The 15,442-nt window shown below is 39.2% G+C and overlaps 1 protein-coding gene across 8 annotated transcripts in view; it reads right to left on the bottom strand.

The window, feature by feature from the left end:
* Window positions 1-15,442, bottom strand: part of KIF1B (kinesin family member 1B) — a 144,129-nt gene that overhangs the window by 90,843 nt on the left and 37,844 nt on the right. For 6 of the 8 annotated variants that reach the window (XM_042997509.1, XM_042997510.1, XM_042997506.1 and 3 more), the window contains exons 3-9: window positions 14,099-14,175; window positions 13,158-13,337; window positions 9,271-9,336; window positions 5,191-5,369; window positions 4,513-4,624; window positions 1,905-1,982; window positions 1,162-1,227 (exon numbers count right to left, since the gene is read on the bottom strand). In XM_042997509.1, the coding sequence (XP_042853443.1) occupies window positions 1,162-1,227; window positions 1,905-1,982; window positions 4,513-4,624; window positions 5,191-5,369; window positions 9,271-9,336; window positions 13,158-13,337; window positions 14,099-14,175 (758 nt within the window). Of the gene's footprint in view, window positions 1-1,161; window positions 1,228-1,904; window positions 1,983-4,512; window positions 4,625-5,190; window positions 5,370-9,270; window positions 9,337-13,157; window positions 13,338-14,098; window positions 14,176-14,704; window positions 14,805-15,442 lie in introns of those variants that run through there. The other 2 variants (XM_042997507.1, XM_042997508.1) reach the window with 2 other exon arrangements.

The raw sequence follows: 15,442 nt of genomic DNA, 5'->3' as shown, positions 1-15,442 counted from the left end.
TTCACAAAGGTAGTTATGTTTCAGAATGGTCCCTGTAAAAAATATTTTTATTGCCCTTTCAAGAGGTTTATAGGTGACTTCTTCAAATGACAGTCCTACAGGTCACTAGGAAAAGCATCATAAGATAACACAATGTAGACTCTTCCTCAATTTCTTTCTTGTTCCTTTATTCTGAATTCCTTGTCCAAAGCACAGCATGTTCCCCAAATGAATTGCGGTGTGAAGTCTTATGATTCATGGTCACTCTAAACAGCAACTCTGAATTCCAGAGTCAGAAAGTGAGTAACAAAAAGGTTTTTTTCAAGGTTCCATTCCGTCTTATGTCTCCATACATCCTGCTGTGGATTTAAAATCATCACAATTGATTCTACAGCTAGTTCATTTCTAGCAAATCCCACCATACCTTGCTGGTGCAGTTATCCTACAGACGAAGCATTTAAAAGAAAGAATGAAAACACAGGATAAGCCTTCAAACAGGAAGTACTTTAAAGTCATAAATTGAGTATGACTTTTCAGAAACAAGCAAGAAAGCAGTGGATTCTTTTTATGGATTCAAATGATGTACTAGAGTACACAGTGACTAACTGGTACTTCCTTAGCTTTTAACCTAAAACATGAAGCCCCTTATACAAACTGTTTCAGATTTAGTGTCCTACTGTTAAAGAATAGGAAAGAGTAACACAACTTTTAAAAATGTATTATTGGCCCCCAAATCAATAACATTCACCAAGGCAAATGCTCAAAATACTCCAAGAGGTACTACATCCTACTTAGAAAAGACTGTATAGGAAAAGGGTATGCAAAAAAAAAACCAAAAAACAAAAAAAAACCCCACAAAACAAACAAACAAACAAAAACCTTAGTTTCGATGAGAGACTGAAGTAAGGCTCAAAAAAAGTAGTCAGACCTTAGGTCTTTGTAAAGAACTAGTTTCAGCCTAGCCTTTACAGATGTATTTACTTTCATTCTCGTTAATCTCTTTATTCTCAGTAGAAAGTTAAAATGTACTATGCCTAGTATCTTATCTGAAAAGTTCTAAAAGGAGAAAGGCAAGATTATGTAAAAGGGCCAAAAAAGGTCAGTCTTTATAAACACATAAAATATCAAGTACCTTTGCTGAACAGACAAATTTTCCCATACAATCGGGTATGTAATACTCACCACCTCTGCCAAGGCTGAAATGACTTTGCCCAGAGTTGTAAGAGACTTATTAATATTTGCTCCTTCCTGAAATCAATACCAAACATGAAGAATTATGATGCAGAATTTCTACGACTGCCACATCATAATATAATACATAAGACACAATTAGGTCTTAATGCTAGCGTTGTGTATTTATGAGCACAAGTTCTAAAAACCTCTTGTAATCCTCTCCACTTAATGCCATGTCGGGACCACATGCCTAACTCACAGGCCTTCGTAGCTGCAGGATATCCTGCCCCAAAAGCTTACAGATGCAGCCTTCTTCCCCCAACTCACCAACATGCAATTTCTGCTCTTGCTAATGAAGCATCTCTCTGGAGAGGCCCATGTTTGTTCTCACACTTGGATCTTCTGTGTCCCTGTCCTATTAGTGTCGCTTACATCTAGTTTGTTCCTCAAAACACACTCCAGCTCTCACCTTGACCATCAAGTCCTCCTTAACTGTTACATTACGTAACTTATCTTTCATTGGATTACAGATCAGACATCAGCAAAAGGTTTTGAGGGCCATGCGGTCACTTTCACAACTTTTCAACCTTACCATTGTAGACAACACATAAACAAAGAGACACAGCTGTGCCCCCATAAAATTCCATTTACAAAAACAGACAGTGGGCCAAATGTGACCTACTGGTCATAGTTTGCTGACCTATGTTATAGAACATTTATTGACTGGTACAGTTGTTTGGTAAAATAAATACCTTTAATCGAGTCCCTTTGGCACCAGTGGAATCAGCTCGTTCACTTCCTGCTAGATCCACCAAGCTGATTTTACTGACCTGGTAAAGAACAAGACATTGGGGCAATTCAGAAGAAATAAGCGAGGTAGAACCGGAAAACATCAAGAGGCAGCAAATTAAAAATGAGGCACGAAGACTACAAATATTAGGGCTTTTTTTACAGATGGCCCAAGACACAGAGCATGCACAAAAGTTCACAGCAATTATCTTGGTTCAAAACAAGTAATTTTCGGATACACATATTTTACAACGACATGGCATAAAAATATATAAAACCCATGAATCCATTAAACGGCATATTAAATATGAAGCCTCCAGCAACTAGAACTCTCACGCACTGCTGGTGGGATGCAAAATGATATAATCACTTGGGAAGACAGTGTAGCAGAGACATACACCTACCATAAGACTCAACCATTCCACTCCTAGGTATTTACCAAGAGAAACAAAAGCAAATATCTACACGAAGGCTTGTACGCACATGTTTCCAGCATCTTCATTTAAACAATTAAAAACTAGAAACAATTCAAATGCCCATCAACAGATGAGTTAATGCACAAACTGTGATAGATCTTGATAACAGAATACTAACCGGCAATGAAAAGGAGTGAACTACTGATGTAACAACAACACAAATGAATTTCAAAATTATGCTGAGTGAAAGAAGCGAGGCCAGAGAACAGTACATACTATAAAACTCCACCTATATACAATTCTGGAAAATGTCAGTTAATCTGTCGTGACAAAAGGCAGATCAGAATTGCCCGAGTATCAGGGTGGAAGGAGTGGTACAGTAAGATTATAAAGCAGCATGAGGCAACTTTCCAGGGTAAAAGAAGTGGTTACTTGGATTATGACACTGGTTTTACAGGCGCATATACAGCAATCCAATTTTATTCTTTAAATAGGTGTGGTTTATTGTACTTCAACAATACCTCAGTGAAGTTGTAAAAAAAAAAACAAAAACAAAACATTCAGGGAAGTTAGACAAAAGTATCCAAAATGGATGATCAAAGAAGCTATGGTTATGTTAACATCATTATTTGTGTAGATGTGACATCATGGAAAAACTACTTTCACACTGGATGTACTAAATAGCATTAATACTGTAACTAGCTAAGCAGTGTCAAGTTATTTGACCACCTATGTGAAGACCATGTTTTCTAAAATAATTTTCAGCTAAAAACAGACAAGTCACCAAGTAAAAAGTGATTCTAGTTTTTAGTGATACCAATTATCATAAAGTACTCAGTTAATAAGGCAAAGGATCTTTTTTCGTTGCCGGTATAATAAAATCTAACTTCAGGGGCACCTGGCTGGCTCAGTCAATTAAGTGTCTGACTTCAGTTTAGGTCATTATCCCTTGATTCGTGGGTTCGAGCCCCGTATTGGGCTCTGTGCTGACAGCTCAGAGCCTGGAGCCTGCTTCGGATTCTGTGTCTCCCTCTCTTTCTGCTTCTCCCCACTAGTGCATGCACATGCTCTCTCTCTCTCTCTCTCTCTCTCAAAAATAAACATTAAGGGGCGCCTGAGTGGCTCAGTCAGTTAAGTGTCCGACGTCAGCTCAGGTCATAATCTTGCAGTCCTGTGAGTTCGAGCCCCGTGTCAGGCTCTGTGCTGACAGCCCAGAGCCTGGAGTCTGCTTCAGATTCTGTGTCTCCCTCTCTCTCTCTCTGCCCCTCCCCAGCTTGCACTCTGTCTCTCAAAAATAAACACTAGAAAACATATATAAAAAAAATGTCTTTTTAAATCTAACTTCAGGTTTAAAAAGCCAGCCACATGCTACTTAGGTATGTAAGCAGAGAAGAATTTAACATAAATCTACTACTAACAATAATAACAATAAAATCCACATTTATTGAGTGAATACACCGGGCTCTGAGCCAGGCTCTATGTGCACTAACCTGTACCAATATGTAATCATCTTGACAAACCTATGAGGTTCGGGAAACTAAGGTACAAAGAGGTTAAGTAACTTGCCCAAGGTAACAGTGCTGAAAAGTAGTAGAGGCAGGATCTAAGGCAAGCCGTTTAATTCCAGAGTCTACTCTATTGAACTGTGTAGAAAACGAGACATTAACAAGCAAGGTATTTGAAAAACCTAAGGAATGCTGTGCAGTTATTTATTTTCCAAGGAAAAACACACCTTGTCTGCTTAACTGTTTGCTTAAATATTTAATCCCACACCACATTATCAGAGCTCAAAAAGAAAAAAAAAAAAATACACATACCAAACAAGCTAACAAAGTAATAAAGAGGTTCTAGTCAAGAAAAAAGGGAAGGATTTTCTCCCCACAGAACTGCTGAACTCTCTTGCACAAAGTAGTTTTTGAAACCCAAAGTCTTGAATTGTTTTTTCTTAACCCTACTTTCTATCTTGCGATTTCACTCAAAACCCATGCTCAAAATTGGTTCAGAGTAGGAATAGAAATGACAAGTAGAAGATATAAACTATTCTCCGTTGAGTAGAACAGCAACTTTCTGCCCTCCATAAGATGCAGAGGGTAGCAAGGACTCCTGAAGTTTCCCGTCCTACACAACTCAAGCCTAGACGCTGAAGTCGTCCTACCTTCTCAGTGGAAAGGTTGGTCTCAGTATCATGTTTCTTCTGGGTGAAAACAATGGTAAACACAGCATGGGAACGGCTACTTGTTTCATTCATGTTGGTAGCTGCCACTGTCCTAAATAAACACAATGGTGACATATGACAGTAGAATTCTTAGATGAAAGTTAAAACGGACAGCAGGCTCCACATCATAAGCACAAAAAGCAACAGCTTTAAACCTCTTCACAGATCGTGAGATTGTCACTTACACAAACTGTTCTCAATGCACCTTATTTGTGAGCCTGTCAACCCACCCCCAACTCCAAAGGTACCACATCAGAATCATTTCTCATACTTCAGTTGTCCCTTTAGGAACCACCAAGGCATTTAGTTTTTATTCTTTATTCCACAATCAATCACTACCATAGGCACATGATATCCAACATTTTACCATGACTTCATCAAAATCAAGATACTAAAATTTAATCAAAGTTCTGATGCACTCCAGCACCGCACCGTTTTGGTGAGAAGAAAGATGCCCAATATGCTGAAGCCCTCACTTCTTTCTCCAGCACAGCCAAAGGATCAGAGGATCCACAATTAAAGCAACTTTCATGGCTATGTGATCTCAAACCCTTAACTGGGAGCAAAGGACCCGAAAATGTACCAAACCCCTCAGTCATGAGTCTATTTCTACCATACCTGGCTTTGTTCCCAGCATCCATGAGGTCAGCAATGTCTGTGTAGGAAGTGACTGCCAGCTTGGACAGATCCTCCACATATGGGCCAAGAAGCGGATGTTCACGCACACGCAAATGACCCTTATTTTTTGGATTCAGCAGGTCTCGTACTCTTTCACAGTAAATTTCCATGTAGCTCACCTAGAAACAAACTAGTAATTTGAACTGGAGGACTTGGAAAAAGAAATTCTATACATTAAAAAAACGTTTTATGGGGGCGCCTGGGTGTCTCAGTCAGTTGACCATCTGACTCTTGGTTTTGGCTCAGGTCATGATCTCACGGTTCGTGGGTTCTAGCCCCGCGTCAGGCTCCATGCTGGTAGCATGCTTGGGATTCTCTCTCTCCCTCTTCCTCTGCCCCTCCCCTGACTTAAAATGTTTTTACTTTTATTAAAAAAAATTTTTTTTTGAATGTTTATCTATTTTTGAGAGAGGGAGAGACAGAGCATGAGCAGCAGAGGGGCAGAGAGAGAGGGAGACACAGAATCCGAAGCAGGCTCAAGGCTCTGAGCTGTCAGAACAGAGCCCAACGTGGAGCTCCAACTCACAGGCCATGAGATCATGACCTGAGCCGAAGTCAGATGCTCAACCGACTGAGCCACCAAGGCACCCCTAAAATGTTTTTTAAATGTTGTATAACATTGATTAAAAGGTCTACAATTAGGGGCGCCTGGCTGACTCAGTTAGTAGAGTGCGTGACTCTTGATCTCGCGTCATGAGTTCAAGTCCCATGTTGGGTGTAGAGATTACTTAAAAAAAAAGTCGTACGATGAGATCAGCAATCTTTACAAAGAAAAATACTGTAGGTCCAGTCCCTTTGATTCTACTAATGGTATGCACAGACACCACTAACTTAGAACCAGCCTTCCCACGGTCTCGGGAAAGAAAAGGAGGTAAACATTCTCTCAGCAGTCAGTAGCTGCTACTTGTCTAAAGCAGAAAAAAAATATTATTTTTAGTAACAACTTACCAGTTACTAATATACTTTTTAAAATGTATCCTGTTGTCAATAATTGAGGATTACAGCGAGGTTATTCTAAAAGCTTGGAAATAAAAACTCTATTAGTGTTAAAACCAAGAAACAATACTCCAGAGCAGGGAAGACTAAAAGAGACCAGCAACTCTACTACTCTAAGACTGACCACACGGTGACTGATTACGGACAAGCAATCCACCTGCCACAAGGAGTGAGGCCTGGTCAGCATAGAGCCTGGCTGCATGGCAGGACCTGCCCAAGACTCACGAGGGAAGAGGAAGCGTCAGCTAACACACTGCTGGAACTCTTGTCGTACCAGCAGGACCGTTCTCATCCTGGAGGTGGACGTAGCAGACTAGCCTTTCTCCACCTGCGGCAACTCAACGTAGGAGTCGTCTAGTCAACTCCTCCCTCTCGAATTCCACGGTCACTAAAGAACCTAAAGGGTTCCAACAGAAGTGTGTCCACAAGAAGATAATACGCCAGTCTTGCTAATGTGGGGGTTCTGGTCTAAGAGTTTTTCCTCACGGGAAAGTAACAAACAAAAATGGTGGTTTTGTAACATAAGCTAAATGAGCTTCATTCAAAAGTCTGGCTTTAAAGGATGCTTCTGCTCCTGATCTCTATATAAGATCAGACTTGTAAACAAATAATGTAGGCTCTGGACTGGGGTAAATTCACCACAGTAAGCCTCATTACAATCTTCCCGAGGAATGAGAAGCTTGTGCAGCACTAAGCTACTCAAGCATACCATAAAACTTCAACATTTTTCAACTTTAAATATTCTATAGGCACATTTTCAGAGTATCTGAAATAGAAGCTTATCTCCATTTCTATTGCTTTTCTCTTTCATTCCATCTCAGAGCTGATTGTATATTTATACGATAATCTAAAATCAATTTTTTAAATATTGAGAACCCTCGAAGTAACTGATCCACTCTGACAGTAAAACAACAGGACGACAAATATTCCTTCTTAAAAGAAGCTCATCTTAGAAAGTGAAATGGTAATCATTCTTGTGTACTTAAACTTGTCCATACACTCCAGAATCCCAGGTAGCTATTATATCTTCTTAGAAAACTTGTCTCTTTCCACACAGGTATGGGACTAAGAGGACCCAAGTAACCGAAGCGAAAGCTGTCATGCTCCGTTACTTACTCTCTAAGATGCAAATCCACCTAAAGTCATCACTATTTCTTTTCTTTTCGAGCTAACCATTACAGACCCCACTTGGCAAATTCAATTCACTGAGCAGCATTATCTTCCAGGCACTTTGTAAGGCACTTGGCAAATATCAGTAAATGAAACAGACAAGAATTCCTGTCCCGGTGAGCTTATGACTCTAAATGAAAATAAACAAAAGGCAGATAAATAGAGAGACAGGATTATAAGTAGGTTAGAATATGATGAGTATTGTGGGGGGAAGAAACAACCAGGGCAACAGAGATCAGGAATGCAGGGGTGGAGGGCAAGCTGCAGTGCTAAACAAGGTGGTCAAAGTAAGCTTTGTTGAGAGGATAAGATTTGAAAAAAGACCTGAAGGAGTTACAACGCTTAGACCAAAAGATATCCAAGAGAAGAAAATTTCAGGCTAAAAAAAAAAAAAAAAAAAAAAAAAAAAAGTAAAAAGCCCTGAGGTAGGAAAGTTCCTGTGTATTCCAGAAACAGCAAAAAAAAAAAAAAAAAGAAGGAAAAAAGCCAGTGTGGCCAGAGCAGAGCAAATACAAGAGAGAACGGAGAAGAGGCAGAGGTCCCACAAACATAAGGAACCAGAGTATCAACTAGGGATCTACACCACACCCCAAGTGAGCCTGTGAACTCCAATATGAAAGGAAATGGCATCTTCTTTTATTATCTATCTATAAGCTCAAAAAAGTCTGTCACATTCTGGCACACCCTCTATCCTTTGAATAGTGTAAACTATGTGATTATTTTAGTAAGAATAAAAATCTACTGAATTTTCATTTGTCATACATTTAGTATTCAAAAAAATAACAGTTATGGGATGAGACAAGCTATTTAGAGAATTCATTTTTACAAAAAAATTTTTCAGAGCAGCACATTCCCCTTTTGGCATAGGATCTTCACAAAGCAGAATTCTTTAAAACTTATAAATTAATGCAATGCTGTAAAGAAGAAACCCAAGCCAGCTAAGTGGGTCAACTAGGAATTGTGTAAGTCCTATAGAAAAGTCACAACACACAGATAAAAAAAAGTAGTTTGCTTAAAAACGGCTTCATGTCTCAGAACAGGCTCATGTTAATGGAAGACCTTAATCATTTGTTTCTATGAAACTGAGTACCAAACATGGGGGTAACGAGAGCTTCATAAAGCACATATAAGTGAGTGGAAATGTTCATCAAATAAATTAATGTATAGAATGCAATTCTACAGACCTGTTCTTCAAAGAGCTGGAGTATTCACTGGATGGAGAGTAACTTTCTAAGCTTATAAGCAATTATGAAGAAGGGAGGGGCGAAGAGATCTGATTATAAATATTTTAAAAACCAATGCCTATCGGAAATCATTATTGATAATATTAAAAGGGGAAAGAATTCACACAAATGAATATCGAGATAAACACTGCAACCCAAAATGTAAACAGGCATGTACATAATTTACCAGATGTTCAACTACACTAATAATCAAAAGAATTCTACTTTAAGTAAGCAAGAAATTGTGCCCTTCTCAAATTGGCAGAGTAAAAAACGAAAACACTAAATGCTGGCAAGGACACAATGGGTGCTTACACCCTCCTGATAGGACTGGAAATTGGTACAGCATTTCCTTCTAAAAAGCCACTTGGCAATTCAAATGTATTGTCTGACAAGCGGCTACATAAAGGAAATAGCTAAAAATAAAGCTTATGAACAAGCTTACGACTTACGAACAAGGATTTAATTGCGACACTATTCGTTATGACCCAAACTTAGAAATAGCCTATGAGTACAAAACTGGGGGAATCGTTAAGTGATCTAGCTCAGTCATAATGTGGGGCCTTTGCAAAGTAACACTGGAGGGAATGGAGTCCGGAGGCCTCTTGCTTTAACCCACAGTTGTACTCACCTCTACAGAGTAAGACATTTCTTCATTACAGTTGTCGTTGATTTTCTCGAACAGTTCTTCACACAACTACAGAAGCAGGAGAGGCGGGAACAGCATAGATGAGAGAGGTACAAAGTTACCCATGAGTGCTAAACGAATTAGCGAGATCCCTTTTCTCTTAAAGTATGAATAGCAACAATATCAAAGGTGAATGCTTTGAATGGAATAAAAGGAGAGTTCGGAGTATGGTCTCCTCCAATCTCATCTCTATTCTCCCTCAATGACAGCATCTCAAAGAAAGCCACATTTAGGGAAGAGGAGGAGCTCTCCCGCGTTAGGTCCCTGGCACATTTAGTTTATGTGAATTCAATTCTTCACACTATCCTCGAGTACCTGTGACTCTGCTATTAGCATTATTACATAGCAGTCACTGCTATTAAACTACACTTTGCACGCATTTTATTTATCATGCTGTATACATTACACATTGTCAGTTACCATATATGTTATAAATTCGTACATATATATGTATAAGAAGAGAATGCATGCTATTTAGACGGAGTAAATGAAGGTATTTAAGAATAATTTTGACTGTATAGGGGTGCCTGGCTGGCTCAGTTGGTGGAGTGTGTGATTCCTAATCTCAGGGTTGTTAAGTTCGAGCCCCACACTCAATGCAGAGTACTTAAAAATAAAATCTTTTAAAAAAAGAATAATTTTAACTGTATAAAAATTTCCCCTTTACCTCTGTCTTAAGATTCCAAACCCTTTATGAGAAGATACTCCACAACATGGTGACATTTCTAATAGAAAACATTAATTTTTCTAGATCAGGAAAATCATAAAATTTCACTCTCCCCATCCTTTGAATTTACTCAAAATATGTGATACTTTAATAGGAGTACTTAATAAAATTTTATTGAATTTTCATTTGCTATACATTTTTTTAAATGATTACTATTTTTGAGAGAGAGAGGGCACACACATGGGGTAGTAAGGGTGGGGTAGACAGGGAGGGAGAGAGAGAGAGAATCTTAAAGAGGCTCCACACTCAGCAAGGAGCCCCATGTGGGGCTCAATCTCAGGACTCTGAGATCATGACCCAAGATGAAATCAAGAGTCAGAGACTCAACCAACTGAGCCACCCAGGCGCCCCATTTGCTATACATTTAATGTCAAGGCAATCAATATACATTTGGAAAATGAACTATATGTTTGTGATTCTCTAGAAGTCTAAATACAACTTAAAATTTACTGTGGGGAGCGCCTGTGTGGCTCAGTTGGTTAAGCATCTGACTATGGCTCAGATCATAATCTCATGGGGAAAAAAAAAAAATCTCATGGGGTGTGAGTTCGGGCCCCAAATCGGGCTCTGCACTGTCAGCCGGGAGACTGCTTTGGATCCTCTGTCTCCCTGTCTTCCTGCCCCTCCCTGCCCCACACACATGCTCTCTCTCTCTCTCTCAAAACTAAACATTAAAAAATTTTTTTAAAGAATTACATTTATTACAGGGGTGTCTGGGTGGCTCAGTTAAGCACCTGACTCTTGATTTCAGCTAGGGTCACAATCTCATGGTTGTAAGACTGAGCCCTACATCCAGCTCTGTGCTAAGCGTGGATCCTGCTTGGGATTCTCTCTTTCCCTCTCTGCCCCTCCCCCATAAGTGTGAACGCACACGAGTGCGAGCACACTTTCTCTGTCAAAATGAATATTAAAAAAAATAAAAAATAATACAATGTATTAAAAATGGCAGTTTCTAAATGATAATCCTGTTTTAAAAAATTAATGCTTTTGCATTAAAATAAAATATTCCAAAATTCTGCCAAAAAAGGGATATATATGTAATTATACAAAAATTCCAATAGCAAACAAATTAAGGTTAAAGGAGAGGGAAGGAGAAACTAAGTGTGATGACGGGATAAACAGGACTGTCTACTGTAACTTGCTATAATCTACAAAAAGATATTTTATTGCTAAAGAAGTATCACATTGTAGAAAAAGCAAAGCCTGCTTTTGAATTCTGGCTCTGCCACTTCCCTGGGCAAGTGATGTGACCTCCCTATGCCTCAGTTTCCTCGTCTTTAAAATGAGGAAAAAAACTCAGAGGAAGACAAAAATCATATGACTTCACTCACATGAGGACTTTAAGAGACAAAACAGATGAACATAAGGGAAGGGAAACAAAAATAATATAGAAACAGGGAGGGGGACAAAACAAAAGAGACTCATAAATATGGAGAACAAACGGAGGGTTGCCAGAGGGGTTGTGGGAGGGGGGATGGGCTAAATGGGTCAGGGGCATTAAGGAATCTACTGAAATCATTGCTTCACTATATACTAACTAATTCTGATGTAAATTTTAAAAAATAAAAAATAAAGTTAAATCACAAAAAAAAATAAAATAAAATGAGGAAAATAAAATAAAACAAGGGCACCTGGGTGGCTCAGTTGGTTAAGCATTTGACTTCCGCTCAGGTCGTGATCTCACAGTTTGTGAGTTCGAGCCCAGCATCGTTGTGTTCCAGCCCCGCTTCGGGTGAGCACAAGCCCTACTTCAGGTGTGCTTGAGCCCCACATTGGGTGACAATGAGCTTGTCCCCTCCCCTCTCTTTCTCTCCCCCCACCACCTGCCCCTCGTTGGATTCTCATTCTCTCTCTCTCTCTCTCTCTCAGTCTCTCGCTCACTTGCATCCCCTCTCTCTCTCAAAAAAAAAAAAAAGAAAGAAAAATGCAATTAGGAAAATGAAATTAAATGAAAGAAGAGGAGAAGAGGAAAGGAAAGGAAAGGAAAGGAAAGGAAAGGAAAGGAAAGGAAAGGAAAGGAAAGGAAAGGAAAGGAAGAAAGAGAAGAGAAGAGAAAAATGAAAAAAGAAACAACAACATCTACCTCTTAGGGTCAAATGAGGAGGATATCTATAGATAAGCTAATGTCTGTGAAACACTTGGACCAGTACTTGGCACATGGTGAGTGCTACCTAATGTCTTCTCTAATTAGTACTGTAATTGCTATTCCTGCATATAAAGAAGGACAATTCCCAAGTATATCTTCATATTGACATGTATTTTTCACAGAAAAAAATATGCTAGTATGTTCAATTTTTTCTGAAAAATTCTTGACGTTTACTGATAGTGAAGCATTTCAATTATACAGCTGAATTTAAAATTATGCTCCAATAATCCATTAGGAAAAGTAGCTACTGCTCTCTTATGATATTTTGTTCTCAGAATACAGAGATGAGTCACACTAAGCCTGTATTTTAAAAAACACTTTAAAATTAATTCCAAATATCACCAATAAACGCAAACCAACCATATTTTTCTTATTACCAAAAGAAGTTCCTTCTAAATACCTGGGTTACAACTCTTCTCCATTCCGAACAATACAAGGCCAAAGACACTGCTCTTAAGATTTCCCAGACCGTTCAAGCTTAAAGTGTTAGCATCAAATTAATAAGATAAAAGGAAAATATCTCTGAGAAGGCAATCAAAAAACAAAAATAATCTCATGCTTACGAGGTGATCTATATATGGGACTTGGGGGCGGGGGTATCAGACCGGCGACAACACTGGTGTCCCCAGGACTCAGAACAGAGCATGGCACATACTACCACTTTTTTTTAAGAAGCCGGTAACACGGGTCAGGAGATACAATAACCAGACGTGGGGGTACAGCAAAATCTTTACAGAACGTCAACTTCCCTGCCTTTAAAGACGGACATGTATACACATCAGTCTTTTTCCACCAGACTATTAGTTACTTTGAGAGAAGGGGACCAGTGATTTATTTTTGTGCCTCACATACAATAGTCCCTGAATAAGTGTCTGCTAAGTAAAAATAACTATTACAGCAACTGAAGACTAAGAGTAATAATAAACAGAGGTCTTTTGTCATTTTTTGCTTCTTTACCTGTGGAATGATGCCAGCCTGGCTTTCTTCTTGTTTACCCATCATTGTATAAGATTTCCCAGCACCAGTCTGCCCGTAGGCAAAAATACAGACATTATAGCCCTCAAAGGCATGTAAGAGCATTTCCTTTCCAATGTCATTGTACACGCGGTTTTGAGATGCAAAACAGGGATCTTCAGGCTGGAAAGATTAAAAGGAGAAATCAATGGCATTTTATTTGCATACTTTCCTATGTTTATTTGGTTACTTCTATAATAAATCAAAAGTGTCTGGAATCTCAACAGTCACCTAAAATGTATTATAAAATTTCTTAGTTCCTCCAACACACAGTTTATTTTTCTCTTATTAAGCACACACACAACCACAGTCATCCAGGTCACAGCCACACGTAAAAATACCTACATGAAATTACCTCACTTGATTACATTTCACTTCCCATAATCTTAAAAGTATTACTCTTCCATTCATAGAAGCTGCAAGAACATTTTCTTAAATGGAAAATGGGACTGAAAGATCAAAGGTCAAGTCCATATATAGAAATACTCCTCTGCACTCACTCCAGGTGGTGTGGCTATTTCTCAATAAACCCAGCTCCTAGTGACGAGCGTCGACCCCCCCTTCACAGGCCCCTTCCCTTGGCCAGCAGGCTTTGTCAGGAGTTTGAAACCTTTCCTACTCCAACACAAAACAGAAGAGGAAAACCAAAAAAACCAGGAAAAACATGTAATGAAGAGTTGCAGAAGCAAGCTCTAGTTGAGGAACAATCCCCAGGAGCCTGCAAGACTGGGGGTCCTTTACCAAGTAAGGGCACTGCAAAGGGCCCCCGCTCTCTCCGTTTCCTGGGTGTCGGGCATCTTTGCTTTCCCTGTGGACCTTCCAGCGCTTTCACAACTGCTCCCGGCCTGTCCTGCTCTATTGCGCCGCACCCCGAGTATACGCACCGAGGTGTGCGACCAGTAGGAGTAGTCGAAACTGAAGGACTTTGGAGCTTCCTTTGGGTTCTTTGGGTTAATAATACCTAGAGAATGAAAATGATTTGATTTGATAAGTCACTCAGTTACATTTTCTTTAGTTCAACATGATGTTATGTTGTAAATTCAAAACACCCAAATCAGGAAATTCATACTACTGAATCCGAACACAGAAATGTAAAAATTTTTTAAAAAATCACATCCTTAATAGGTAGGATCTGTCCACAGAACTTAAAAGAATCAGACCAACAACATTCACCGGGTGCCACCAGGATTTAGAACACAGCCTGGCATACAGTAGGTGCTCAGGAAATATTCAAAATTTGGAAATGGGCCACATTACTATTTCAAGGTACTTCATAAAGCTTAAAATATTTCAATACATCAGAAATAAAAATTAGAAAATTATTGAATCGATCCAACTACTACCTGAAATAAACTCTTTTTAAAGATCTTATTATTACTTTAGAAAAGCATTTGATAATGAAAGACAGTCTTTTTGCTGAAATCCACAGTTGATAATCAAGTATGCATGTACATGTGTGTATTACGTATGTATACAGTAGAACCACACACCACAAATCTTCTGTAGAATGTTACAGAAAGCAAAATTACTTCTTGACTGCAAAGCACGAAGCCTTACTGCCGACAGTGAAAATATTTCTCGAGTGATTAATCCAGTCACACTCTACTTTGGGGACTGACTGAATGCTGAAGTTTCGCCTCTCTTCCTTTCTCTTACATACAAAGCTTCAGGGTCTCATATTTCACATGGAATAGAATCTTTATAACATGTGGTCACGAAATCTCCTCAAAGACCAGACATCTCAACCAATCTGCTTCTCTGGAAGGCATGGCCACATCCCAGGCTATCAGTGAGATCAGGATTAAAAATAAATCTGTCCAGGGCAGCTGCTGCTCAGGACATAAATAGCAACAGTTGCTACGGTGCTTAGTTCTCTCTCGCGCTGGATTCCACTGGGTATGGCCCCACAACTTATGTTCAAACCTCAAATGCTGACAGAGTATTAATAAGGCTCACACTGCACATAATCATGTGACAAGCAGACATAGTTCTAGAAAGAACATCTCCCCACACACAAATGGCAACCTAAGCAAAGAAGTGTGCTTCTAACCAAAAGGCACTAGGGACAAGATTTAAATAATAGCCAACACTCATGGAACACTTACTCTAAGCTCTGAGACCTTTCTGTGTACTAACCTATTTCATCCTCCCAGCCACTAAAGCACATAGAGGTTTCATTACTGCCACCGTATAGATAGAGACACTATCACAAAGAGGTTAAATAACTT

This window comes from Panthera tigris, chromosome C1 (assembly GCF_018350195.1).
Source record: "Panthera tigris isolate Pti1 chromosome C1, P.tigris_Pti1_mat1.1, whole genome shotgun sequence".
Taxonomy (NCBI): domain Eukaryota; kingdom Metazoa; phylum Chordata; class Mammalia; order Carnivora; family Felidae; genus Panthera; species Panthera tigris.
This window is presented reverse-complemented; position numbering and strand designations above follow the sequence as displayed.